The sequence below is a fragment of the Hippocampus guttulatus genome, chromosome 19 (assembly GCF_054856545.1).
Source record: "Hippocampus guttulatus isolate MCC_2025c chromosome 19, RoL_Hgut_1.0, whole genome shotgun sequence".
In the NCBI taxonomy this organism is placed as follows: domain Eukaryota; kingdom Metazoa; phylum Chordata; class Actinopteri; order Syngnathiformes; family Syngnathidae; genus Hippocampus; species Hippocampus guttulatus.
Genome location: NC_141279.1, coordinates 4,234,251 through 4,261,517, shown reverse-complemented (window position 1 = coordinate 4,261,517; position 27,267 = coordinate 4,234,251). Strand labels below are relative to the sequence as shown.

Sequence of the window (27,267 nt, the reverse complement as noted above, 5' to 3'; positions counted from 1 at the left end):
ACTATACATGGTCGTTTTTTTCGTCTAAAAATGCCTTCCTATATACATGGTCGTTTTTTTCGGGCTAAAAACGCCTTAGTATACATGCTCGTTTTTTTCTGCTAAAAACGCCTTACTATACATGGTCGTTTTTTTCTGCTAAAAACGCCTTACTATACATGGTCGTTTTTTTCGGGCTAAAACGCCTTACTATACATGGTCGTTTTTTGGGTGGCTAAAAACGCCTTACTATACATGGTCTATTAAAGTCCTCATTTGCATTATTATCTTTCAAAACGCCCGACTGTACATGGTCGTCCAAAAAAACCATACCACACATGGTCGTTAGAAAAATTCATACTATCGATGCAAACACCAGACAAAGGCCGAGATCTGGATTCGACCTTGCATCTTTTGCTGTCAAGCTGATGCCCGAACCAGCGGACCAGCTATGCCTAAATTCACAAGTTATAAGCCAAAAGGCCTTTACATACCTGGTTGGTCTTTCAATCGAAAATTTATTTACAAAGGTTATCACAACAGTACATAATTAAAAAGACGATCTGCATTTTAACTTTTGCACAATATAAAACGAAGTTTGATTTCACCGCGATCCTTTGGGTTTTGCAGGTTCTTCAGCCCCCGGCCCCGTTGGGACCAGCAGAGAGCACCCCACAGGCCTCCAGACGAGACTTGCGTCTCAACTATTCCAGCGGAGTTGCCCTGATCAACAAAGCATCTTGAAACAATGAATAAAGTTCGCTTGCACGTTTTGGAAGTGTGCTTTATGGGTGTTTTATTTGCACTTTATTCACGATCGCCAATAAAGAAAAATGACACGATCTCTTTGTGCAACTCGTCTTTAATCGAAAACGAAGTTGGCTTTGCAAACTATCTCCGGATCTCAGGATGGCATTCTGAAGGCAGGCAGTAGGAAATACTGGCGTGGTCGATGGGTTATGGGTGAGGTTGGAGTGCTGTCACATCGCCCACGAGAGACGCCAACCGTCTCACCATGTTCACCTTCAAAACCGTACTCGTGTGGAACACACAAAAAAGTTCGATTTTTCAGTGCTGGGATGGCCTGGTTGTAAAAGACATCGCTGGATAGGCAGGTGGAATGAGTTCAAATCTCCGTCTGCTCTCAAATTATATACATATATATATTTAGAGTCGTAGTGACCATGACCAGTTAGAAGTTTGAACCAGAAGCGAACACTCCACGAGAGATCCCAAGCGTCTCATCAATGATGTTCTTCTTTTACCTTCAGCAGCGGACTCGTGTGGTGGGCCGCTTTTGACTACATATAAAATGTGGGAAATTTTCTTGCCGGGATGGCCTGATGGTAACAGACATCGCTGAGTAGGCAGGCGCAACGAGTTCGAACCCCCATGTACTTTCTATTTAAAAACTCAGCAAGAGTCAGACCCGGATTTTTCGTCACCTCGACCAGGTGCAAAGTTAGAACTTTGAGCCAGAAGCGAACACTCCACGAGACATCACAAGCGTCTCTCCAAATATATTCTTTTTGAACCTGAAATCATAAGACTGATGCCCTATGATTACATATAAACATTTCGAAATTTTCGGACCAAAATGGCCGAATGGTAAAAGACATCGCGTGGTAGTCAGGCGAAACGAGTTCGAGACCCACCTTGTGCTCCCTTTATAAATCAAGCAAGAATCGAACCCGGTTATCCCGGGTACCAAGTATTGTCGTTATCCATTCGACCACGCTCGGTCACTGAAAAATTTTTTCGAGTAGTTATATTTATAGACCTATACATTTAACGGAACTGATGACAATAGATGTGTATAATAGTGGTCGACGTCACCGTGGTAGAACAGTCCAGTGGTATATGACAGTGATTCTCCACTGGTGAACCCAAGTTCGAGCCCCGGTGCCGTCCTTTGACAAAGCCTTCATCATTTCGCTCGGATTTCTTTTCCAAACATCTTCACATTTACTTCCTGTTTCAAATTAAAATTTTTATTTTTATTTCCGGAAGTGACGTCACAACGACAACCCTATTTAAGCCGGGCCAACGAGGCACCCATTCTTTCTCACCTTCGACAGACTCCGCACGTCCTCCCGCTCTGCATGGCCGACCAAAAAGAAGTCCAACAAGGTTAGTTTTAACTCTTTAATAGCCTCTTAAAACACACCGCTTTCGCTCCCTTTGCATGGAAAGCAGCACCTTAGACATGCTTGCACCTGGCTAACATGCTTAAGCAAAAATGTTTGCTTGAGCGTTGGCAATCAACGTCTCCTGCGACCTTACTTTGCAACAGACCTTTTTTTTGTTCTAGGACAAAAGCGACGTTCGCCGAGAGGGTAAGTAGACAAAACTCATTTCTAAATTCACAATTAAACCGAACTAATGTGCATGCATGTTAATTGTGTCATTTCTGTTCACAGGTACAAATCTTCAAATGGACTCTCACACGGGCCACTCGCTGTGCGTTTTAATGTGGCATTTAAGTCCTGAACCGTTTGGAGCAAGCCCATCTAATTTGTCTTTTTCTATCCACAGGCTTTGCATCTGCTACAGAATGGCCGAATTGACTGCAACACGGTACAACCGCCACATTTTAAAATACCGCTGTACGCCAGACCAAATCCCAAATGTGTCGATTGTCATTTCTGTCTCCACAGGCTCACATCGACAGAATGACCCATAAAATGGCTGCCATCCTGTGGAGTTTTGGGCCCAGGTTTTTGACATGTCAACCAACTATCTGGGTGCTGAGCCAGGCACTTGGAAGATTAAAATATTTAAGTCAAGAGCTTACGTTACCTTGTCTTTCAGGCCACCGCGCTGTCGAAGAGGCGTCCAGTTCTGCTCTCCTCACAAGTGAAGCAAACCGTTTTTATGCACGTGTGACGACTCGTGATTGACTAAAGATTGGGCACAGGTGTCAAAATCGGAAGTGTAAAAAATGTTTGGCCTCAACCAAATCCGGGAAGCTCGTTGACCTGGTTGAGTCGGTGCACCTGTGGCGGGGCTCTTAATTCTGGTCCTCACACTTATCCAATCAGGTTCGTTGCACGAGGGAGGAAATTGTCAGCGGAGTGGCACCTGCTCAACATGTGCGTTTTTGTCCACCAGATAGACGTTGTGAAGCGGAGCCGTCCCTCCTCAACGTTTGGACCTGTTTCTTGTCGGCAGGCCCTCAGGATACGTGGTGTCACGATCCACCTGCCGTCACACACGCACGCAGACTGGTGACTGAAGCTCCACCCAAAAAGCACTGCATATTTTGTTATCAAGCACACTCACCTGCTTTTTCTTTGGAAGCTGCACTGCATGCAGAGTCGGTGACCCTCCACCTGCTGGGCAAAGAGACAAATGCGACAAGGTTGCAGAAGGTCCTCACTGCTGCCTCCATTTGCAACGTTGCCGTTGAAAGGTACGAAATAAGAGTGACGGGTCTCTCGTTTGGGGTGTTGGCAGGTTTGACCACCTTGGATGAGTCACTGGACCAGTTGCAGCTTGGCCTGTTGGTGTTGGTCGCAGTAAAAGGTTCCAGTCTCCAGTGAATCAACACTTGGGAGGAAAGTTGAAAATGAGGAGCAGAGTACAACGGAACTGCGTTTCTTGTTTGTAATTGGTGTCTACTGACCTGTGCTTTGTCTTTAAGATGGAGCTGTTGGAGTGTGATGAGGTGAAACGTGACTCTGAGCCATCTGCTGGTAAGAAGTCTCATTTCAACAAGCCTGTTTTCATTTTTCAGAGTTGAAGGAAGATTGTTCTTGGGTCCTCCGTGCCACAAGAGGGAGTAACCTGCTCACCGCCAGAGCAATCTGCTGGTCAGAGGTCTCATTTCAATAAGCTGGATTTCATTTTTCAGAGTTGAAGGAAGATTGTTCTTGGGTCCACCGTGCCACAAGAGATATTTACACTCGTTCAATGCACCATCATGACTCCTTTTTTGACCCCCCCTTCCTTTCTCTAGGCAGCAGTAAACATGATCAGCTTCCTGCTCTCCAAAGACCCAACACTGACTCTCTCTTTCTGGTAACTTTCATGCCCAACACATCTTTGTCTGCACAACAAATTGACTTGCGAGTAACTCACGGTCGCCTTTCCTCTCAGGTCAACACGCCTGTCCCATGTTCCTCAAGAGCCGACCACTTCGCCGCCAAGCAACAAGCAGACTGCCATCCAACTTGCAACTTTTTCCTCTGCTTTGTGATTGTGTCCTCTGCAAAATAAATAAAGCTTGATTACAAAGAACACTTACACTCTCAATTTCATTTTTAAACAACTCCCCAATCTAACTAAAAAAAATAAAAAATCATTTTAAAAACAAATTTCTTTTCTAAATTTTTTTTCAAAAAATTTTTTTTCAAAATTTTTTCCTGGATTTTTTTTCCAGGCCGAAAAATCCAGGAAAGTGGGTGTGGCAGAGCTGGAATGGCGGCTCATGATTGGCTGATGGCTGTGGAAGTGGGTGGAGCATGATGATAACATGCTGTGATTGGTGGAAAGTGGGGCGTGGGTATGCAAATCAGGCATTCTCCGATTGGCAGGTTATTTTTGGGGTGTGGATATGCAAATATGGAGCAATCCGATTGGTCGGGACCTGAAAAGTGGGCGAGGCTATGCAAATCCCTGCATTCTAATTGGCTATGCAAATTTATGCAAATGAGGACCTCCCCGTGATTGGTGGATGCCAAATTGGGTGTGGTTTGGGCGTGGTTTGGGCAAGCTTTGCAGAAAATTTTCTAAGTCCCACTTGAGTTTTGAGGTGAGAGTTCCACTTGGGTCACACCAGACAGTCTCTTCACTGTTCCCGTGGGTTTCACAGGACCCAAAAGCTCGATTCCTGGAGTTTCGAGTCATGTGGAGACCAACGGGAACAGTGAAAAGACTGTCTGATGTGACTGAAGCGCAAGTCCGAGCTCAAGACTTCAGTCTTTGAAAAGGCTTCGAGTGAGTTGAGGTTGGATTTGGTCATGAAAGGCAAAGACTCAGATTCAAATGAACAATTTATTGGATAGAAAAGCAAACATGACAATGTGAAAGCATTTCGCCAGTCAATGTTTGTGTGGGCCAGTTCAAGTTGCACGCACACAAACACTGACGACAGGCCCGAGATGGGAGCATGTGCTTGACCAGCTCATGCCTGAGGTCACCGACATCTCATGACACACCAAGGGGGACATGAGCACGTCCGACTTCTCTCACTCAGACAAAAACTAAGTGCCGTGGACTCCACAACAACATGATCGCACTCTTCTGGTCAAGTTTTTAAATGACATTGAAGTGGGCCAAGTTAGGCATATGTATGTAGATATTATATATATTCACACAGACACGTTTTGAAACTAACTTGGTCCACCTCAAGGTTTAAAAACATATTCCAAAAGTGCTTGATGATGCTTGGGTTGTCGATGTGGAGTTAACACTGTTGTGCAGTACACGAAGCACGAGTTTAAGTTGAGTGAGAGACCGAGAGACAGGCGGGCGCACTCACCTCCACCTTGTGGTGCAACGTGACATCAGGCATCAGCTCTTCAAGCACACCACACAGCTCAGTACTCACACGTGTCCAAATGCAGGTTGGCATCCCTTCCGCATGTCCTCATAGTCTGGCGGCTGCACCTTTGGCCCAGTCGCCTCTTCAATCTGGTCAGGGAGGAAAAAAAAACAAAAGTTGTAATGCACACTCTTTCGCCTATAAAAAAAAGTGGTTTCTTTTTGAGTCATTCTTTGGAAAGTGGCAGACTTTTACTTTCAACCCGTCCATTTCCAAACGTGCGCACACTCGCAATGCATCTGTCTGAGCGATCCGCTCGCGGCTCTCTCTCCACACCTCATGTACAATGAGAAACCTCCTTTCAATCAACTGCTCAACTCTTGAAAATAGTCAAAATCGTTCAACCGTCCACAAAACAAAAACGATTGAGATATGCCGACTTTGTTGCATCGAAGTCGGGAAACACAATTCGGCTGTAGTGATGTGAAGCCATCACACTTCCACTGTTCGACAGCAGCTGTGGTCTGGAAAACATACAAAATAGAATTCAAGTCAAACGCTCTTCTTGATTGATTGACAGCCGAGGAGTACCTGTCGGCTAGCCCACTGCCCCCTTTGCTGACGTTGTTTTTTACGATAACTTCCAGTGACTTAGTGAGTCACAACAACCAAATTAGAGGAGCAACGTGTCGTAATAACGCTCCCCAAACGTCTGCATCAATACACTCACAGTTAAATGACGAAGTCAGTTTATAATATTAAAATTACTTACCGAGAACGGGGCTTGTGGACAGCGGAAAAACTTGCACATTGAACCGGATGTGCTACCGTTCTTTTGCGTGTTCTTCTTCTTCTTGCTGGATTGGATCTCCGTCGTTCATACCGTCCCCTACTGTCCGGGAAACCACAAAGGCGTTGGCAAGCATTCTGCAAATAATTGACAGTATTAGCCAAGCGTGCAAAAACACAAAAGGAATTGACTTTCCCAGTTCCAACTCAACTCGTCCAGAGGATCATAAACACAACGACAAAGACCAACGTGGTGAGACAGCACCTGATCAAGAGAGTTGAATTTTTTTTGTTGGGAATGTACTTGTAAATTGAGAGCCACTTCAGTCGAAGGTTTGTCATTCCTATTGGGCACCAGTAGAGAGCGCCCTTCGTTCGGCCCTTCGGTTGTGCTGTTTTGTTTGTTTTTAAGCGTGAACACCGTCGGCGACGGGTGCCAGCCTCTTGCGAGTTTGCGGTCGAATTTGACAATGATTCTTACTGCTGTTAGCTGAGACTGGAAAGCGAGTTTATTGTTTCCCCTTTCCAAAAGCGGGCCATCTGCTGGAGTTTGAGACGGAAATGTTTCTGACCCCGTCCAGTTGTGACGGGTTGCTCTTGGTGGCGGAGGGGCTGGGAAGAGACCGCATTCTGCTGGAGTTCATGCGGGTGGACTCGGAGCAAGGCGGCCTGGTTCTACGATTTCATGCTACCACCCCTTGAACAACTCAGCACCCCACGCAGCTCAACACCACAAAGACATTTTGACCATCTTCAAAAAAATAGCATGCGGTAATTTTATATAATTCATCTTGATTTCTCCAGCGTTTACACGACAGCTGTCATAAAGCGCTTACCAGAATTTTGGCAAATTATCCTGTGCCGGTCGGTCGGGACATCGCCCCCCCAACCGCCAACACACAAGCCTCCCATTGACGCATTGTCGTAGTTGGGTATACTTTATTTTGGAAGTGTGTGTGTGGGGGGGGGGGGGGTGTATGTTGACCGAGGTACGGTGAATACTTTGAGGGGGAAGTTATCGGGGCCCTCAGAAAGTCATCCGATGTTTCCTCCCCAATCTGAAACGGAGTTTGATTTCACCGCGATCCTTTGGGTTTTGCAGGTTTTTCAGCCCCCGGTCCGTTGGGACCAGCAGAGAGCACCCGGCAAGCATCCAGACGAGACTTGCGTCTCAACTATTCCAGCGGAGTTGCCCTGATCAACAAAGCATCTTGAAACAATGAATAAAGTTCGCTTGCACGTTTTGGAAGTGTGCTTTATGGGTGTTTTATTTGCACTTTATTCACGATCGCCAATAAAGAAAAATGACAAACGACACGATCTCATTGTGCAACTCGTTTTCAATCGAAAACGAAGTTGGCTTTGCACTCTCTCCTGATCTCAGGATGGCATTCTGAGGACAGGCCGCGGTAGGAAATACTGGCGTGGTCGAGGGGTTATGGGTGAGGTTGGAATGCCGTCACGTCGCCCACGAGAGACGCCAACCGTCTCACCAATTATGTTCTTTTTTCATCGGACTCGTGTGGTGGGCCGCTTTCGACTACATATAAAATGTGGGAAATTTCCGTGCCGGAATGGCCTGATGGTAACAGACATCGCTGGCTAGACAGGCGCAACCAGTTCGAACCCCCATGTACTTTCTATTTAAAAATTCAGCAAGAGTCAGACCCGGATTTTTCGTCACCTCGACCAGGTGCAAAGTTAGAACTTTGAGCCAGAAGCGAACACTCCACGAGACATCACAAGCGTCTCTCCAAACATATACTTTTTGAACCTGAAATCATAAGACTGATGCCCTATGATTACATATAAAAATTTCGAAATTTTCGGACCAAAATGGCCGAATGGTAAAAGACATCGCGTGGTAGTCAGGCGAAACGAGTTCGAGACCCACCTTGTGCTCCCTTTATAAATCAAGCAAGAATCGAACCCGGTTATCCCGGGTACCAAGTATTGTCGTTATCCATTCGACCACGCTCGGTCACTGAAAAATTTTTTCGAGTAGTTATATTTATAGACCTATACATTTAACGGAACTGATGACAATAGATGTGTATAATAGTGGTCGACGTCACCGTGGTAGAACAGTCCAGTGGTATATGACAGTGATTCTCCACTGGTGAACCCAAGTTCGAGCCCCGGTGCCGCCCTTTGACAAAGCCTTATAATTTCGCTCGGATTTCTTTTCCAAACATCTTCACATTTACTTCCTGTTTCAAATTAAAATTTTTATTTTTATTTCCGGAAGTGACGTCACAACGACAACCCTATTTAAGCCGGGCCAACGAGGCACCCATTCTTTCTCACCTTCGACAGACTCCGCACGTCCTCCCGCTCTGCATGGCCGACCAAAAAGAAGTCCAACAAGGTTAGTTTTAACTCTTTAATAGCCTCTTAAAACACACCGCTTTCGCTCCCTTTGCATGGAAAGCAGCACCTTAGACATGCTTGCACCTGGCTAACATGCTTAAGCAAAAATGTTTGCTCGAGCGTTGGCAATCAACGTCTCCTGCGACCTTACTTTGCAACAGACCTTTTTTTTGTTCTAGGACAAAAGCGACGTTCGCCGAGAGGGTAAGTAGACAAAACTCATTTCTAAATTCACAATTAAACCGAACTAATGTGCATGCATGTTAATTGTGTCATTTCTGTTCACAGGTACAAATCTTCAAATGGACTCTCACACGGGCCACTCGCTGTGCGTTTTAATGTGGCATTTAAGTCCTGAACCGTTTGCAGCAAGCCCATCTAATTTGTCTTTTTCTATCCACAGGCTTTGCATCTGCTACAGAATGGCCGAATTGACTGCAACACGGTACAACCGCCACATTTTAAAATACCGCTGTACGCCAGACCAAATCCCAAATGTGTCGATTGTCATTTCTGTCTCCACAGGCTCACATCGACAGACTGACCCATAAAATGGCTGCCATCCTGTGGAGTTTTGGGCCCAGGTTTTTGACATGTCAACCAACTATCTGGGTGCTGAGCCAGGCACTTGGAAGATTAAAATATTTAAAAGTCAAGAGCTTACGTTACCTTGTCTTTCAGGCCACCGCGCTGTCGAAGAGGCGTCCAGCTCTGCTCTCCTCACAAGTGAAGCAAACCCTTTTTATACACGTGACGACTCGTGATTGACTAAAGATTGGGCACAGGTGTCAAAATCAGAAGTGTAAAAGTTTGGCCTCAACCAACTCCCGGGAAGCTCGTTGACCTGGTTGAGTCGGTGCACCTGTGGCGGGGCTCTTAATTCTGGTCCTCACACTTATCCAATCAGGTTCGTTGCACGAGGGAGGAAACCGTCAGCGGAGTGGCACCTGCTCAACATGTGCGTTTTTGTCCACCAGATAGTGCTCAAGGACCAGATAGACGTTGTGAGGCGGAGCCGTCCCTCAACGTTTGGACCTGTTCCTTGTCGGCAGGCCCTCAGGATACGTGGCGTCACGATCCACCTGCCGTCACACACGCACGCAGACTGGTGACTGAAGCTCCACCCAAAAAGCACTGCATATTTTGTTAAGCACACTCACCTGCTTTTTCTTTGGAAGCTGCACTGCATGCAGAGTCGGTGACCCTCCACCTGCTGGGCAAAGAGACAAATGCGATAAGGTTGCAGAAGGTCCTCACTGCTGCCTCCATTTGCAACGTTGCCGTTGAAAGGTACGAAATAAGAGTGACGGGTCTCTCGTTTGACCACCTTGGATGAGTCACTGGACCAGTTGCAGCTTGGCCTGTTGGTGTTGGTCGCAGTAAAAGGTTCCAGTCTCCAGTGAATCAACACTTGGGAGGAAAGTTGAAAAATGAGGAGCAGAGTACAACGGAACTGCGTTTCTTGTTTGTAATTGGTGTCTACTGACCTGTGCTTTGTCTTTAAGCAACAGCTAAGATGGAGCTGTTGGAGTGTGATGAGGTGAAACGTGACTCTGAGCCATCTGCTGGTAAGAAGTCTCATTTCAACAAGCCTATTTTCATTTTTCAGAGTTGAAGGAAGATTGTTCTTGGGTCCTCCGTGCCACAAGAGGGAGTAACCTGCTCACCGCCAGAGTCCACCTACGAGCAACACTCTTTGCTCTTCTTCCTGTTATTCGCAAGGTGCTGAAGTCAAACTTTGGACCAGCCTGAAAAGTAAGATATTTACACTCGTTCAATGCACCATCATGACTCCTTTTTTGACCCCCCCCTTCCTTTCTCTAGGCAGCAGTAAACATGATCAGCTTCCTGCTCTCCAAAGACCCAACACTGACTCTCTTTCTGGTAACTTTCATGCCCAACACATCTTTGTCTGCACAACAAATTGACTTGCGGGTGACTCACGGTTGCCTTTCCTCTCAGGTCAACACGCCTGTCCCATGTTCCTCAAGAGCCGACCACTTCGCCGCCAAGCAACAAGCAGACTGCCATCCAACTTGCAACTTTTTCCTCTGCTTTGTGATTGTGTCCTCTGCAAAATAAATAAAGCTTGATTACAAAGAACACTTACACTCTCAATTTCATTTTTAAACAACTCCCCAATCTAACTAAAAAAAAAAAACATTTTAAAAACAAATTTCTTTTCTAAAATTTTTTTCAAATTTTATTTTTCAAAAAAATTTTTTTTCAAAATTTTTTCCTGGATTTTTTTTCCAGGCCGAAAAATCCAGGAAAGTGGGTGTGGCAGAGCTGGAATGGCGGCTCATGATTGGCTGATGGCTGTGGAAGTGGGTGGAGCATGACAATAACATGCTGTGATTGGTGGAAAGTGGGGCGTGGGTATGCAAATCAGGCATTCTCTGATTGGCGGGTTATTTTTGGAGTGTGGATATGCAAATTTGGAGCAATCTGATTGGTCGGGACCTGAAAAGTGGGCGTGGTTATGCAAATCTATGCATTCCAATTGGCTATGCAAATTTATGCAAATGAGGACCTCCCCGTGATTGGTGGATGCCAATTTGGGTGTGGTTTGGGCGTGGTTTGGGCAAGCTTTGCAGAAAATTTTGTAAGTCCCACTTGAGTTTTGAGGTGAGAGTTCCACTTGGGTCACACCAGACAGTCTCTTCACTGTTCCCGTGGGTTTCACAGGACCCAAAAGCTCGATTCCTGGAGTTTCGAGTCATGTGGAGACCAACGGGAACAGTGAAAAGACTGTCTGATGTGACTGAAGCGCAAGTCCGAGCTCAAGACTTCAGTCTTTGAAAAGGCTTCGAGTGAGTTGAGGTTGGATTTGGTCATGAAAGGCAAAGACTCAGATTCAAATGAACAATTTATTGGATAGAAAAGCAAACATGACAATGTGAAAGCATTTCGCCAGTCAATGTTTGTGTTGGCCAGTTCAAGTTGCACGCACACAAACACTGACGACAGGCCCGAGATGGGAGCATGTGCTTGACCAGCTCATGCCTGAGGTCACCGACATCTCATGACACACCAAGGGGGACATGAGCACATCCGACTTCTCTCACTCAGACAAAAACTAAGTGCCGTGTACTCCACAACAACATGATCGCACTCTTCTGGTCAAGTTTTTAAATGACATTGAAGTGGGCCAAGTTAGGCATATGTATGAAGATATTATATATATGCATACATAGACACATTTTGAAACTAACTTGGTCCACCTCAATGTTAAAAACATATTCCAGAAGTGCTTGATGATGCTTGGGTTGTCGATGTGGAGTTAACACTGTTGTGCAGTACATGAAGCACAAGTTTAAGTTGAGTGAGAGACAGACAGACAGGCGGGCGCACTCACCTCCACCTTGTGGTGCAACGTGACATCAGGCATCAGCTCTTCGAGCACACCACACAGCTCAGTACTCACACGTGTCCAAATGCAGGTTGGCATCCCTTCCGCATGTCCTCATAGTCTGGCGGCTGCACCTTTGGCCCAGTCGCCTCTTCAATCTGGTCAGGGAAAAAAAAAAACAAACAAAAGTTGTAATGCACACTCTTTCGCCTATAAAAAAAAGTGGTTTCTTTTTGAGTCATTCTTTGGAAAGTGGCAGACTTTTACTTTCAACCCGTCCATTTCCAAACGTGCCCACACTCGCAATGCATCTGCCTGAGCGATCCGCTCGCGGCTCTCTCTCCACACCTCATGTACAAGGAGCAACCTCTTTTCAATGAACTGCTAATCTCTTGAAAATACTCAATATCGTTCAACCATCCACAAAAGAAAAACTATCGACAAATTTGTTGCATCAAAGTCGGGCAACACAATTCGGCTGTAGTTTGTTTCCCTCGAGCTTGTTTAGCCTTGACACGGAGAACCTCCGCATTGTGCTGCTACCTCATCATCTTCGACGGCGTCGCAGCAGCGGACCAATGAGAGAAAAAGTACATCTTCGTGTCAAAGCAAAACAAGCTTGAGGGAAACAACTTACGGTCGTTTTTCGTTTCCAGAGTTGTATTAAATCAACAAATTATTAAAAGTTCGTTTTCGAAATCGGAGGTCGAGGTCGTTCCCGTGAATTGGAGACAGCAACACTGCCGCCTAGCGGACGAAGATGAGATCTCAAAATCATGAGAAATGAACACGGCACATCGAAAAAAACCCACTTGAAAATCTTGAATGGATTTGAGGACCCGAAAACACGTGTGAAAATTAGTATATAGTTTATAGTAATAGTTTTGAAACAAATCTGTCCCCTGATGTGAAGCCATCACACTTCCACTGTTCGACAGCAGCTGTGGTCTGGAAAACATACACAATAGCTTTCAAGTCAAACACTCTTCTCGATTGCCTTTTGATTGATTGACATATGATGTCTACTTGTCGGCGGCGTGCTCGCTCACTGCCCCCTTTGCTGACGTTGTTTTTTTTTTTTTACGATAACTTCCAGTGACTTAGTGAGTCACAACAACCAAATTAGTGGAGCAACGTGTCGTAATAACGCTCCCCAAACGTCTACATCAACACACTCACAGTTAAATGACGAAGTCAGTTTATAATATTAAAATTACTCACCGAGAACAGGTATTGTAGACAGCGGAAAAACTTGCACATTGAACCGGATGTGGTACCGTTCTTGTGAGTGTTCTTGTTCTTCTTCTTGCTGGCTTGGATCTCCTGAGTTCATATCGCCCCCTACTGTCTGGGAAACCACAAAGGCGTTGGCAAGCAATCTGAATCTAATTGACAGTATTAGCCAAGTGTGCAAAAATACAAAAGGAATTGACTTTCCCAGTTGCAACTCGTCCACAGAATCAGAAACACAATAACCAAGACCAACATGGTGAGACAGCACCTGATGAAGATACCCAGAGAGTTGTATTTTTTCGGCGGGACTGTCCAGTACTTGTTCAGTTGAGAGCCACTTCAGTCGAAGGTTTGTCATTCCTATTGGGCACCAGTAGACGGCGCCCTTACGTTTCGTTCAGACCTTTTGTTGTGTTGGGTTGATTGTTTTGAAGCGGGGGTCCCCAACCTTTTTTGCCCCACGGACGGGTTTATGTCAGACAATATTTCCAGGGATCGGCATTTAAGATGTGGCGGATTAATACAACTAAATAATATGGCATGAGCTCCATGAAAACTGTGGTGTTTTCGAAATATAATAATAAACACAAGGAGCGTCTAATCTGGCCGCAACACTGATCGCTATGGTAACGTTTAATGCCTTCAAAATACGATACAACGCAAATTCAAAGTGCATGAAAATGACGACTCACCACAGCTCTGAGCTTGATTTTCTGCAACTAGATGGTCCCATCTCGGGGTAATAGGAGACAATGACACCTCAAGTGTGTGGTTTATGTCCAGTCTATTTAGTAATTTTGTTTTAGTCGCCGTTGCTGCAGAAACCCCCCACCTCATACAGGTAGGGTGTCGGAAATAGCAACAGTGCTTTTGTGGCGATCTCAGAGTATTCAGACATAACTTTAATCCAGTTGTCTCGAACGTACTCTTAAAGCCGCAGTCATTTGCGATCTCCAGCAGTTTTTTAAACTCATTTTGCGACCTCCAACGTTTTGTTTTCAGCGTAATCGCACACGTGACGGAGAAGCGTGGTTAGGCGTGAGTCAAGCGTGACACAGACGGATGTAACGGAGAATCCGGTAATTTTTCAAAATAAAACGGAATTAAATTCTTTCTGTGCGGACCGGTACCGGTCCGCGGACTGGCGGTTGGGGACCCCTGCTTTGAAGCATCAGCACCGTCGATGACAGGCGCGAGCCTTGCGGTCGAATTTTACAATGATTCTTACTGCTGTTCTCTGACATTGGAAAGCGAAATCAGGTTTATTGTTTCCCCATGCCATTTGCGGGCCCTCTGCTGGAGTTTGAGACCGAAATGTTTCTGAGCTTATTCAGCTGTGACGGGCTGCTCTTGGTGGCGAAGAGGCTGGAAAGAGACCACATTCTGCTGGAATTCATGCACGTGGACTCGGAACAAGGCGGCCTGGTTCTCTGACTTCACGCTACCACCCCTCGCGCAGCTCAACACCACAAATAAATTTTGAGCATATACAGAAAAAAATAGAACGCTGTAATTTTATACAATGCATCTTGGTCGTCACCGTGATCCTTTGGGTTGTTCAGAGACCACCCCACAACCATTCAGACGAGACTTGCATCTCAACTATTCCAACGGAGTTGCCCTTATCAACAAAGCATCTTGAAACTGACTAAAATTTGCTTGCACGTTTGGATGTTTTATTTGCACTTTATTCACGATTGCTAACAAAGCAAAACGACACAATCTTTGCTACTCGTCTTCAATCTGAAACGAAGTTGGCTTTGCAAACTCTCTCTCCTGATCTCAGGATGGCATTCTGAAGGCAGGCAGCGGTCGGAAATACTGGCGGGTCGAGGTTCAAATCCAGGCCTTGGTTTTCCGCTGCACAGTTTGAGCAGCACTCCCGTGATCGACTCGTTTGCGTGTCAGCTTAGCAGCGCAGAGGTGCACGGTTCAAAGCCAGGTCTTGGCCATTGCATGGCAAGCTTTTTAGCGACCAGGTATATAAAGGTCTTTTTGGGTGGTTACTTGTGAGCTTGGTATTGTAGCGCCACCGTGGTCCACGGGTTAGTGCGCTGGCTTACCAGTGCAGGGGTGCAGGCTTTGAAACCAGGTCTTGCCCTTCCTCTCTGAAGTTTTCACTTAAAGCCTTTTTTGAACGACCATTTATATGAAGACCTTTGTGGGTTGTTACATACAAGATCAGTACAGCAGCGCCACTCTAGTGCACTGGTTTGTGTGCTGGCTTACCAGTGCAGAGGTGCAGGGTTCAAATCCAGGTTTTGGCCTTTCTCTGTGAAGTTTGCATGTAAAGCTTTTTTTTTTGAGCGACCATGTATCTGAAGACCTTTTTGGGTTGTTACTTAGAAGGTCACTAGAGCAGTGCCACTGTAGTCCACTGGTTAGTGTGTTGGTGTGCCAGCGCAGAGCTGCAGGGTTCAAATCCAGGTCTTGGCCCCTCGTCTGGAGAGTTTGCATGTCAAGCTTTTTTTTTAACAACCAGGTATGTAAAGGTCTTTTTGGGTTGTTACTTGTGTGCTTGGGATAGCGGCGCCACTGTGGTGCACTGGGTAGGGCGTCGGCTTAAAGGCAGGGAAATGTAGGGTTCGAATCTAAGTTTTGGCCTTCGTCTGAAGAGTTTGCTTATTTATATTTTTCTAATGACCATGGATGGTAAGGCCTTTTTTTTCAACAACCATTTACAGTTCTGTGTTTTGAAAGAATAGTACAGTAAGGCGTTTTTTGCTGGAAAAAAAAAAGACCATGTATAGTAAGGCGTTTATTTTATTATGATTTTTTTTTTTTAAAGACGACCATGTATACTAAGGCGTAACCCGATAACATGACAAGCTTTCCACTGTCGTAACCGCTGTCCCGTAAAGGGTTAAAATAATGCCAACAGCACATGTGTTCTTCGAATCACTTTCACATGATGAGCAGTGAATTTAAACTGCGTAGTTACACAATGATGGCGTTGCATGTCGCTTTTCCTTCCTTGAGGAATTCACATCCTGACTGATGAACAGAATGAAGGCTGCTCCTTCTCTGCAGCCTTGATCATTTTTTCGGAGGTAGAATGACTGAGGGCGATGCTCAAGGTGAAAACAAAGAGACTGAAGTCCTATTTTCTGCAAATCCTTTCCTTCTATGTGACTTTCTCTGTGAAGACACAAAAAGGCCACATTGGCATTAAATGTTATTCGGTCTACTGCCCTCTATAAAACGGGTGTCGTCTCATCGAGTACAAGAGAAGACGAACTGCCCTGAAACAATTGAGAACAGGGTCAAAGGCCATGCAGTCCTTGAGACAATCTCAAAAATGAGAACACAGTGCTCGAGATGTACAAGGTGACGTATCTTTGTGCATACAAAATGATAGAATGAGAGTTATAATCGCATTGTGGACCCTAATTAAATACTTTGAGTATGAGTAATTGTCTTTTCACATTCAAGGCTCTACTGTAAAACTTGTCCGGAAAACAAGGTCCTGTCCAAGTCATCAATTGTTATTAAATATTCAAATTCTCTGGATTTGTTTGTTTTGACTTATAATTTTTTTTTTTTTTTTTTTTGCTGGCCACAATTCTCAGCTGTCGGCCAAATGTCAGTTCATTATTAATAATTTCACAAGGAACGATGCAGTCTTTGCTCGATGATGCCCTCGGCATGCCAATTAACGACATAGTCCGGGAAGAGAATGAATAAATGAATGAAGCAACAGGAACACAAATGCCTCTGGCCGGGCAGTAGGAGCACAAATATTTTAGGATTTTTTTATTTTTTATTATTTGCCTGCGTCTGCCTCGCCGCAAAAAAACAAACAAACAAAAAACAAAACATTCTCTTTCGACTGAGCGTGACTTATGAGTAGCCGTTTCGCATCTAACATCACAATGCGTGCTTTCATTTTGATCAGACTGGCAATGTTTTTGCACAAATATACTCACCGCCAAAACAGTCCTTTCAGTTATCTCAGGTCGAGTCACACGGGCAGCAGTCCAAGTGCGGAGGGGGGTGGGCCAAACTTTCTTTTTCCCCAGCGGCCTGTGTGAAAAGTCAGCAGCTGTTTAAAAAGCGAATCGAAAAGAAGAATTTGGAGTTGAGTTTAATGAGCTTTGGGAGCGAGAGCCATAAATACAGCCATCTCTACAGTGCGTCCTCCGTCTCTCTGTTAATTATTTGATGACTGACTCTCACCATCTCTCGCAACTGACGACAGGACAGCAATGGAGTGACATCATTGACTCGTGCACGCGTTCGGTTATTCAGAGTGCACCAAACATGGAGTGCCAGTGCACCCACTCGGTGCTCCAATTGGGGAGGCAGTACTGGCTACGTTCAGAAAATATCGGGAGCAAAGTGCAATTTCCCTCTACGAACCCGCCCACTCTCAGAGCTGTGCACGGGCGTCAGAATAAAAAAAAAATTACGAAAGGGCCCTATATATAAATCTGTGCTTCCCTTGCGTCCCCCCCTCAAGATGTAATAAACTGGTTTCCAATGGTTGCACTGCTGAGTGGTGAAGCTCGACAGAAAATCCCACAGCTATTAATTCAACGTGGCCAATGTATGTAAAAATTTTGTTTTCGTGGCTACATTTAATTGTTTGAATGCACTCTGCAATGTCACAAATTACAGGATGTATTTCGGAGGAGGTCTGCGGGAAAATAAGATAAGAAAAGCTTTAAAAGGGGACGAGTGAGTTCGGTTCGGGGAAATGGCAAAAAATGAAACTTGCCTCCCTCGACATTTTTTCCATTTCTGACTTGACCTCAGCGCCCTGAGTTGCCGGATACAAGTGAGTCCTCTTGAAGCTGTAAGTTAATGAGTGACCTGGGATCAGCTGCCAGTCTCTTAAAGAGTTCTCTCTAAGGATGGAGGGCCGTCTCATCAATAAATCTGAAAACACTCCAAGATTTTTTTTTTTTTTTTGGGTGATGTTTTCCATGTAAGATACAAAACAAGATTTAGGATCCGGTTGTATTTTACAAGGTTACATTGAGGACAAGACATCAAAATGATGGATAGTTTTCAGCATAAGAACGCGCACACACACACACACACACACACTCACATAGTGATCTCTGTGAGGCGAAACCATAGAAATAGTCGCAGTGCTGAGGTTTGCTTCCACTGAGCGCAAGAAGGATTTTGAAGGCTCAACTAAGCTCACTCGTGTTTCCATTAACTTTTTTTTTTTGTTAACTGGCTTATCAACATAGTTCCCCTCCATTTTTCCTTTACGGTTCACTTCGATGGTCCTCACATGCGTCTGAGCGCCCCTTTCATCCCCTCTCCCGCAAATGTACTTTACTGTGTAGTCTAAAATGAATCATTCCTTCTACTGGTTTACTTTTCCTATTCCTACTTAATCTATTTTTTTTTAAATGGAATCACTTTAAACCGTTTTTTTCTGCAACAAAGCAACTTCACCAGCTAGGAGAGGGCACATGCTGAAAAACACTTTAAAAAAAAAAAAAAAAGGTCAATGATGAAAATGGAAAACGCGCCTGTGTTTTCAAGTTTTCAGACTTGGCATCTCCAAGTGTGGTCGTAGCCTCGAACAAATAGAATGTTGCATCTGGGCTTCTCCAACGCCGCAACTTTTACCTGTACTTTGCAAAGAAAGAAATAAAAAGGCAATGTGAGACATGCCGTCGCCTGGCGGCCATTCAAGGTTGGATACTCACTCTCTCTAAAGTCAGCTGGGAGAAGCTCCAGCTTTACCGCCATCGTAACGAGGACAAGTACTGAGGAAAATGGAAGAAGACAAAGGCTAGTCAATAAATTGTTTCGCCACTTCCAATGTTTTTTTTTTTTTTTTTTTTTTTTTAAACGAGATACCCACAAGTAATCTGGCAAGCAATGTTTTTAGTCCTTTATAGAGGAGCGGTATTTTGGCACCGGATGAACCTTTCCAAAAGAGAACCGATCAGGTTTTTACAACATTGTGATTTAAAGGTACACACACGCTAAGGCTCTGACAACACGAAAAGTCAGTTGAGAACGAGATGCGAGTAGTTTTCACATCTGACATGAAGGCACTCTCCATTTTCGATTATAGCCACGTTCCAATTCTTCATTGGGGTGTTTGGTGGCATCGCCGAGTTCTCAATGGGCCCTTTCGAGTCAGTTGCAATGAAAACATTGGATATCCATAGAAATTGCGCTAAAACGTGCTGCAGGGAGGTCGGAGGGAAGTGACTCGGGCATACCAGAAGGGAAATCAAAAGGGCAAGACACCAGCGGGAGCGCAAGGAAACGTTAACAATTCCTGCAGAGAAAGCTCGCCAGTGGCTAAGCCACCGAAGCTGACCTTTGGGGCACTTGAGAGGATCAGAAAGTCCCAGATTGGCGACTGCACGCTAAGTTTCGGCACACGTTCATTTTGAAAGTGAGGAAAAAGTCCATCTGGCGACAAATATTCTGCTTTGAATTTCAATCCAATTTCCTCTTAAAAGGAAAGCGTGGCTGACGTGTATTGATTAAAAGCTCCCTAAGACCCGTTGGAGATGCATCAAGCTTTCGAGCTATGGGGGAGGTTTAGTGAATTCTAATTTGTCCGCCTTTCATCGAGACGTCAAAGCAACAGATTGCAAATCACGCAAATTCTACTTTTCATTTGATGTCTGTACCTTCGCTCTCAATCAAACCGATCTATTTGTCTCGCTACTGAAACTCGAATGAATTTTGTGTTTCTAATTGGTCACTTTCAGCCCTTGAGCGATTTGCTAGGACCTACCTACTAATGCCGGCGATAGTCCGGGTAATTTTAATTCAGCCTACAAAGTATTTGACGTCTCTTAAACAATAAATTCTTACTGTGTCTGCATGGGTTTTCTTTGGGTACTCCGGTTTCCTCCCACTTTCCAGTAAGGGTATTGTGGTTTGTTCACCAGTGTGCTAGTTTGTTTACGTGGTTAAGTCAAAAAGTATGCGCCATTTATGCTACAGCCCACACTTGGGCTTTAAGTTTGATGCAATTTTCCATTAACGCGGGAATTTACATGTCAGATGATCATTGTCAAGTGACATATTTGTTTGATCGATTGTTACACATGCTCGTTTCAGTCAATAAAAATGGCCGCTCCATGAGCAGAATGCACCAGTAAAGATCCGCGAGCAGAGATTTGATTTTTATGGCCAGGAAGTGAAAAGTTGCCGGACTGAGCGTGTTAATTTTTTTTTTGTTTGTGGTCGACGTTGCTGTGTCATTAGCGTGACTTTTTTTTTTTTTTTCATGCAGTGGGAATGCAAAACCGAAATGAGCCACTGGACTTTAGTAACACAAGTCATTTGGATGGAAAAGTGCGTCTGGTTTTAGCAGAAATTACCAAAGAGGTTTTTTTTTTTTGTTGTTTGTGCACTTATTACTGGAATGCAGTCTCGTTTCTCATACTTTTCATTTCTGACTAATCTCTCATGCAAACATACTGCAAAGAGCCGACATGTTTTTCTTTTGTCCCTTATGGAATAACTCAGACAGGGATCCTAATCATCTTTCTTGACAGTTCCCACCATGAGTTGCATTTTGGACTTAACAAGAATCATCCCCGGGAGCGCAACGGAACATAATTTTCCAGAAGAGAACAGCGGTTTGGGTTTTTTGTTTGTTTGTTTTGGGGGATTTTTTTTTTTTTTTTTTTTTTTTTAGCAAAAGAGCATTTCTCCTGCAGCAATGTTGAGAAATTGCTGTCAAAACAGGAGGCCAATTATGAACATACCAATTTTCCTCTTATGGATGATGGCGTCTCATTGTCTAGGTGCTGTGTAGTCTTCATTCAAATGTCACTCACTGATGCAGCATTGGGTTGCTTCAAAAAACGCACAAGTCAGGACAGGTTTCGCATCCTTTTTTGTCTTCTGAAATGACATGAATACAAAATAAAACACCCTGCTGCACCATTTTACATCAAAACTTTTGAATGACGAATGATAAATGTGCAGAGGGAAGATGACTTTGACACCGGGATGCTGCCTCTGCATCACGGGTTCAAGTTCCGGATCTATGGTTATCATCATCCTTTCCCTCTTCTACAGCGGCATTACATAATAGCATTTTTTTTTTAAGCTAAATGAAAAACAAAACACACTCGTGGAGAAAATCCTCCCTAAGATACTGCCCGGTTTAAAGTATCAGGATCTATGCGAAAGTCTCATATGATGACAAATGAATTCCTTATTGTGAGGCTTATTTACTAAGGGGGTGAGTGCTTACGAGGCTTTTGAGGATTCACTGTACCCGTCTGATTTCTCAAGGACCACTCTGACAAACGGTGACAGTGTGGGTTGGCGATTTTAAAGAGCCGCGGGCTGTTGCGCAAAAGGATTACGGATCAAAGTGATGAGTGAAATAAGATCACGGCAACCGGTTGGCAAAGACAGCAAACCGCTTTCGACGGCACAAATTGCTCATTTGGTTTCGACTTGATTTCTTGAATTTCAAGAGAGGCAACATGTTTGAAATGCCACTGAAAGTTTCAGTTCACTTTGAGAAGCAACAGCCTGTTTGGTTAATTAGCCGATAAACGTTGTGGCCAACAAAGTGCATCCCAATGTCTCGCCTGTCTGTTGACGCCGATGTTTCAAATCGAACCTTGTCAACTTCTCCGCTGTCCCTCGCAGCTGCGGTTCCATCTGCAGCTACTTTGAAGCACAGCAGGAGATCCCAAAACGGCCGGCAAAGCATTTGGGTTTTTCTTGGGGGGTTTTGTTTGTTTGTTTCGAAGTCTGCCAAAGCAGTGAAGGATCAAAACAATTAAAACTTTGAAAAGCACTTTTGCTCCCACAGACGGACACAAACAAGAGACCAACAGTGGATGTTTTCCAATTAGACCACAGGTGTCAAAGTCAAGGCCCGGGGGCCAGATCTGGCCCGCCGCATCATTTTATGTGGCCCCGAAAGCAAATCAAACATGTCAACTTCCATGATGCTTGCTAAAATCTCTACCATAATTTAAAATTCTCATATGTAATAAATAAGAGACATTTTCTTGTAACCAAACCCCTCATTACAGTAACTTAAGCAATAGTTGAATAAACTATTATTCTCGACTTTTTCAATTTGGTTTCAGTCATAACGGCCCTCCAAGGGAAACGGTAAATAAAATGTGGTGCACGACAAAAATGAGTTTGACACCCCTGAATTAGACTGATCACAGTTCGCAAAGTTACAAATAATATCATGTCCCGGCCCCGCCAAAAAAAGTAATAAACAGCTGCATGGCGGTGTAGTATTGAGCACATCGGCTTCATCGTTGTCACGGTTTTGAGTGGTTGAGGATCCGAGTTCCCGAAGTATTTTCCCAAAACCCCAAGAAGGAAAACAAGGAGCATGGAAATACCAAGAACACTAAATTGACTGCAGTCCAAAAAGCAGGATTCAAAGTAACAAAAACCAGGAGGAGGACATGACTTGAAGTAACTAATGACTCTACACAGTAAGACGTAAAATGATAAAACTGTTTGCTTTCTTCTTCCGTCACACTCTCACACAATCATTTTTGAAACGACTTTTTGATACTTTGGTATAACCATGGCACATTGTGAGCGGGTGTTTTTTTACGACAGTATTTGAATTTATAGTTTGCTTTAAATGTACAAATATTGGAACATTCCAATGACGATTTGAGTGCTGCGTGTTTCGCCGTAATGATCGGTTTATGATGCTGTTGGCTTTTCTTTCTTAGCACTTCACTGTTGGAAAATCAGCACTTTTGGAAGAATTTTACGTACCGTCATAAACCGGGAGGAGAAGCGAAACATACCATACATTTGCCCTTTTTTTTCTGAGCCAGCCAGTACATAAGGCTGGCTCTCTTGAATGAGACAGAGCCACCCTTTCAAAGGGCAGCAAAACAACATATATATTTTTAATGGATTATAGAATTCTATTAATATACCTGGGAGATTGCTTTAATTAGCTAAATAAAAAGGCTTCATATCCAGTATATTCTCCAAACCTTGGTAGAACTGCACTACAGGTACTATGTATGATTATTATCCGTTTAAAAACAAAATAAAAATCGGCTTTGGAAGGAGATCTCACTGGATTGTGAAGTTATAGCGAAAATGTTGCAAGTGTATATGCGCCGTGCAACTCCGCCAGCTGCAGAGAATCATTTGTAAGCATTATCAGCTTTCTCTTCATATTTTGCTTCAGTGAATCATGTCCTCTTGATGATTAAAGAAGGGAGATCGGAGGCACCTTGCCTTCTGGATAATTCCACCATCTCACTGTGTTGTTGCTACAGGCTGCCTATTTGAAATTCACTACAGCAGGTTGGAAGCTTGTCAGACTTCATACACAAGCAAGTTCGGAATGAAAAAAAATAAGATTAAGATTTGCTGAAAAGTGGACACCAAAGTAAGCTTGAAAACAAACCAATATCGCTCAGCAATTTAAACTATGCTTTTTCGATGCAGTGAATTGAATTCTAATTGGCTGTAGGTGTGGATATGAGCGTGAACAGTTTGTCGATGTGCTTGAGGCCTTACTATGGCAAAAGCTGTCTAACTGCAAAAAATTGAACAACCTATAACTTTTTTTAAAATCCTCTTCTCCACAATTGCTGAAAAAATAAAACACGCAGCTCAGCTTTCTGTCGGGCGCCATCTTCACCATTATGGGCTTTTATGTAATCAATCTTCCCTTCTGAAATTGAGTATTGCGATGAGCCATCTGATGATGCCTGGATTAAATAAAAAAACTTGCTCTAGAAATGATAAAACCGTTTTTTAGACTAGGGACATTCATTCCTCCTTGTTCAGCTATAGTATACAGTAATACCTCGTTTATCGCGGTTAATGGGGACCAAAACCACCCGCGATAAACGAAAATCCGCAAAGTAGCGACCAATAAACATATGCAGGTAAAAAATATATATATACCTGTTCTCCACTTTACAGAGTTATGCATTCCTTTTTTTATTTTGTTGGATAAAACCTTACTCCTCCCCGGAAAAGCGGTACAAAATGGATGGATGGATGGAAACCTTCCACCTTTCAAAGTAAACTTTCATAAGTGTATTCGCAGTGCATTTCAACGGCTGTGACACTTGACATCCAACTAATTATAGTCTCTCTGTCTCTTGGCACTGACTTGTCAAGGAGCTTCTCAGCTGTTGGACTGAATAATAAATCTATCCTAGCATAGGGGCATACAATTCAACAACTGATGTGACAAGCTCTCTACGGACCTAGCTAGCTAGCTAGCTTGCTAGCTAATTCGCTTACCGTCAAACCTTACCCAATGACATTTGCAGCTATCTGAAAACCAAGCATGATGCCATTGTCTATGTCGCTTATTCTGTTTCCGGGGTTTGGGGAGCTGAAGCCTATCCCAGTTGGGCGTACGCAAAGATAGAGAACCTTTTACACTCACTAAGAGGTGACTAAATCCAAAATTCTAGCACGTACGTCAAGTGAAAACACACCGACTCACTTAAAACCACAGTAGATTTTGCCAACATCTAAAAACAAAAAATGAATGTCACAATGTCATGTTTATGTTCCACCAAAACTAAACAGATGGTGAAAAGAATGCACTCTGCAATGTCACATATTAACGCAGATGTCCCCTACTTAGACGAGTGTAGAAAATGCTGAACAAATTACAATTGATGATATACTTAACTTGCTGCTGGTGTCTTATTAAATTTTATATAATAATCTCCCTGGCATAAAAAGCACTCAACACAATGTTCCTCTGCTATATTTACTGTGCGCAATCACTTAGGCAACATTTTAATAAGCCGTAATGGTGCCGGGACAGCTAAATTTAGAGGACATCTGTAATAGATTCAAAGTAGGAGGCTTATTGTCATCTCCATGAAAAAAATGGAACTGCTATCGGTACAAAATTATGGGGGGAAAAATAAGAACTGTCACCATCTTCTTATTAAAAGGGGCTTCTGAGTACTTTGCTTGTAATCTCTGTTTAAAACCATGGTAGTAGAAGTAGAGGTAGTATGTTCAAGTACATTTGCAGACTCATTCGGCATTGTTAAGGTTTCAAAGTCATACAATGGCAAATGTCTGATCCCCGGAAGCAATTCATTGTACTCTAAGTCAGAGAATACGGTTGAGCAGTGAGTCTGACTTCACGTAATTTCCCTCCCCATTCACGGAGTAAATTATAACCTGACGGAAAGGGTGTTCCAAAACCATCTGCATCGCAATCTTATATTCTATTAACTTGCTGCACGTTCTGAAGAGGGCGATGGTTCTAAACTGAAGATTGAAAGACTTGGCTGAGGACTTCAATTCTCTTGACTATTAATGTGGATGAAATTGCCTTGTCGAAACAGAACTCCTTGATTCATTCCATCCATTTGGGTGCCTTGCATATCGCCTCACACGTTAGGGACCATGAGCGGCTTTGAGTTTGAGGCAATAGAAGCTGAACATGGTGTGCAGTGAGAGCCTCGAATTGCGATATCAAGCTTCCAATTGGGTGCGTGCTTGTGCCCTCTCAGCACAATAAAATCATTGACCACGCACGGATCACGGCCATGGCGAATCAAGGTCAGGAAGTCCAGTGGAATATGCCGTCTATTTTAGGAAATGCTAAATTTAGATTTGATTTGATTTAAGTATCAGTGGCTGGTATCGGCCTCTTTCACAAACATATTTTAAAAGAAGGCCGGTATCGTCTTGATACCAATACCTGGTATCATCAGATACCGGGTATACCGTTTAAGAGCGTGTCATAATGAATAATGTCATGACTCATGCAGAATCATTTTTACACTCGCACTAAATTGAACTTCTGTTTCAACTGACGGTTAAAAGTAACATTGGAATTTGTCAGCACAGGGAGGCCAAACATGCTCTATATGTGGGTTTTACTTTTGTTTACTCCAAGCCTCTATGCGGTGGTGCAGCGAGAGCTAGTATTAGACCATCTCTAAAACACACACGCGCACAAATGCTTGATGAAGGTATCGGCAACATGCCCGCTCTGAGGAATAAACTCAATAAGAAGAACTGTTTGTGCATTGGGATTCTCTGATGTTTCAATAAGGTTGTCAAAATGATAAAAATGATTCCTCTCCTCCCTCCCCCGCATCCAAATATGGTTGCATCCCACACCAGATTTGCTCATATCATCAATAGCTAATTACAACGCAATGAAAAGCAGATAAGGGTGACATATTTCAAATCAAGGACAAATGCTCGATCGCACTGGGCTGCTGTAAATTCTTACTGGCTATTAATTTGGTTTATCTCTTTTTCTTCAGGGTTGTTATAAAGTTGTGTTATAAGCCCACTGCGGTAAACATAAAGCAAACTCATTCGTTGTGCTTTAGTTTGCTTTTAAATGCCACCATTAATTGTATCCACGCTGTAAAGTAAATTAGTGTTGGATGCTGGATGGTCCAGAGGTCTACCGAGTGGTCACAGAACATATTTTATTGAGAACAGCAAGTGTAACCGTCTTGCGCATTAGCCCGGAGCCACACATTACACTGTAAACCACCGCCGTCAAACTCGAGGCCGAAGGGCCAGATGGGGCCTTGCGACATCATTTTATGTGCCGCGCGAAAGTAAATCATGGGTGTGGACTTCCTATTTCTTGCAAATTGTTTTCACTTTTAACAACACTGAGATATGGCATAATGCAAACATTTATTTTTTTACCATGATCGTATTATATACTGGGCGGCCCGGTAGTCCAGTGGTTAGCACGTTGGCTTCACAGTGCAGAGGTACCGGGTTCGATTCCAGCTCCGGCCTCCCTGTGTGGAGTTTGCATGTTCTCCCCGGGCCTGCGTGGGTTTTCTCCGGGTGCTCCGGTTTCCTTCCACATTCCAAAAACATGCATAGCAGGTTGATTGGACGCTCTAAATTGTCCCTAGGTGTGGGTGTGGGCGTGGATGGTTGTTCGTCTCTGTGTGCCTTGCGATTGGCTGGCAACTGATTCAGGGTGTCCCCCGCCTACTGCCCGGAGATGGCTGGGATAGGCTCCAGCACCCCCCGCCACCCTAGTGAGGATCAAGCGGTTCGGAAAATGGATGGATGGTATTATATACTATATCTATTATATAGTATTGTAAGAGTCTTTCTTTAGAGGACCAAC

General features: G+C 44.0%; 2 protein-coding genes and 3 long non-coding RNA genes across 36 annotated transcripts; 3 read left to right on the top strand and 2 right to left on the bottom strand.

The window, feature by feature from the left end:
* Nucleotides 1–644: 644 nt before the first annotated feature.
* On the bottom strand, nucleotides 645–14,228 carry LOC147189630 (uncharacterized). 20 transcript variants are annotated; one of them, XR_015103952.1, is made up of 17 exons: nucleotides 13,901–14,224; nucleotides 13,197–13,323; nucleotides 12,051–12,133; nucleotides 10,568–10,694; nucleotides 10,111–10,371; nucleotides 9,951–10,033; nucleotides 9,784–9,836; nucleotides 9,486–9,705; nucleotides 7,090–9,391; nucleotides 6,237–6,391; nucleotides 5,531–5,988; nucleotides 4,060–4,186; nucleotides 3,605–3,785; nucleotides 3,446–3,528; nucleotides 3,262–3,311; nucleotides 2,049–3,180; nucleotides 645–1,951 (listed from the first exon to the last, which is right to left on the bottom strand). It is a non-coding gene; the product is annotated as an uncharacterized LOC147189630 (long non-coding RNA). The 20 variants fall into 20 exon arrangements; XR_015103967.1 differs by lacking the exon at nucleotides 645–1,951 and having other exon boundaries at nucleotides 2,111–3,180; nucleotides 5,531–5,613; nucleotides 5,905–5,988; nucleotides 13,901–14,228; XR_015103957.1 differs by lacking the exon at nucleotides 645–1,951 and having other exon boundaries at nucleotides 2,111–3,180; nucleotides 7,090–8,589; nucleotides 9,293–9,391; nucleotides 13,901–14,228.
* Nucleotides 2,014–4,220, top strand: LOC147189633 (uncharacterized). 8 transcript variants are annotated; one of them, XM_086138135.1, is made up of 11 exons: nucleotides 2,014–2,109; nucleotides 2,291–2,315; nucleotides 2,400–2,439; nucleotides 2,515–2,556; nucleotides 2,637–2,695; nucleotides 2,791–3,020; nucleotides 3,091–3,206; nucleotides 3,280–3,350; nucleotides 3,436–3,791; nucleotides 3,938–3,999; nucleotides 4,078–4,220. In XM_086138135.1, the coding sequence occupies exons 1-6, from the start codon at nucleotides 2,082–2,084 to the stop codon at nucleotides 2,837–2,839; spliced, it is 243 nt and encodes an 80-aa protein (XP_085994261.1). In that variant the 5' UTR covers nucleotides 2,014–2,081; the 3' UTR covers nucleotides 2,840–3,020; nucleotides 3,091–3,206; nucleotides 3,280–3,350; nucleotides 3,436–3,791; nucleotides 3,938–3,999; nucleotides 4,078–4,220. The 8 variants fall into 8 exon arrangements, with proteins under 8 accessions (XP_085994261.1, XP_085994260.1, XP_085994257.1 ...); XM_086138134.1 differs by having other exon boundaries at nucleotides 2,637–2,723; XM_086138131.1 differs by having other exon boundaries at nucleotides 2,637–3,020; nucleotides 3,436–3,646; nucleotides 3,716–3,791.
* On the top strand, nucleotides 6,387–7,502 carry LOC147189632 (uncharacterized). The gene is made up of 2 exons (XR_015103968.1): nucleotides 6,387–7,024; nucleotides 7,356–7,502. It is a non-coding gene; the product is annotated as an uncharacterized LOC147189632 (long non-coding RNA).
* On the top strand, nucleotides 8,526–10,728 carry LOC147189631 (uncharacterized). Of its 6 annotated transcripts, none has more exons than XM_086138141.1 (11): nucleotides 8,526–8,621; nucleotides 8,803–8,827; nucleotides 8,912–8,951; nucleotides 9,027–9,068; nucleotides 9,149–9,207; nucleotides 9,305–9,530; nucleotides 9,601–9,731; nucleotides 9,802–10,163; nucleotides 10,233–10,378; nucleotides 10,448–10,507; nucleotides 10,586–10,728. In XM_086138141.1, the coding sequence occupies exons 1-6, from the start codon at nucleotides 8,594–8,596 to the stop codon at nucleotides 9,351–9,353; spliced, it is 243 nt and encodes an 80-aa protein (XP_085994267.1). In that variant the 5' UTR covers nucleotides 8,526–8,593; the 3' UTR covers nucleotides 9,354–9,530; nucleotides 9,601–9,731; nucleotides 9,802–10,163; nucleotides 10,233–10,378; nucleotides 10,448–10,507; nucleotides 10,586–10,728. The 6 variants fall into 6 exon arrangements, with proteins under 6 accessions (XP_085994267.1, XP_085994266.1, XP_085994264.1 ...); XM_086138140.1 differs by having other exon boundaries at nucleotides 9,149–9,235; XM_086138138.1 differs by having other exon boundaries at nucleotides 9,149–9,530; nucleotides 9,802–9,913; nucleotides 10,129–10,163.
* A 4,621-nt stretch (nucleotides 14,229–18,849) lies between the features above and the next one.
* Nucleotides 18,850–27,169, bottom strand: LOC147189629 (uncharacterized). Its single transcript, XR_015097466.1, has 3 exons — nucleotides 26,829–27,169; nucleotides 20,912–21,050; nucleotides 18,850–18,937 (listed from the first exon to the last, which is right to left on the bottom strand). It is a non-coding gene; the product is annotated as an uncharacterized LOC147189629 (long non-coding RNA).
* Nucleotides 27,170–27,267: the final 98 nt, after the last annotated feature.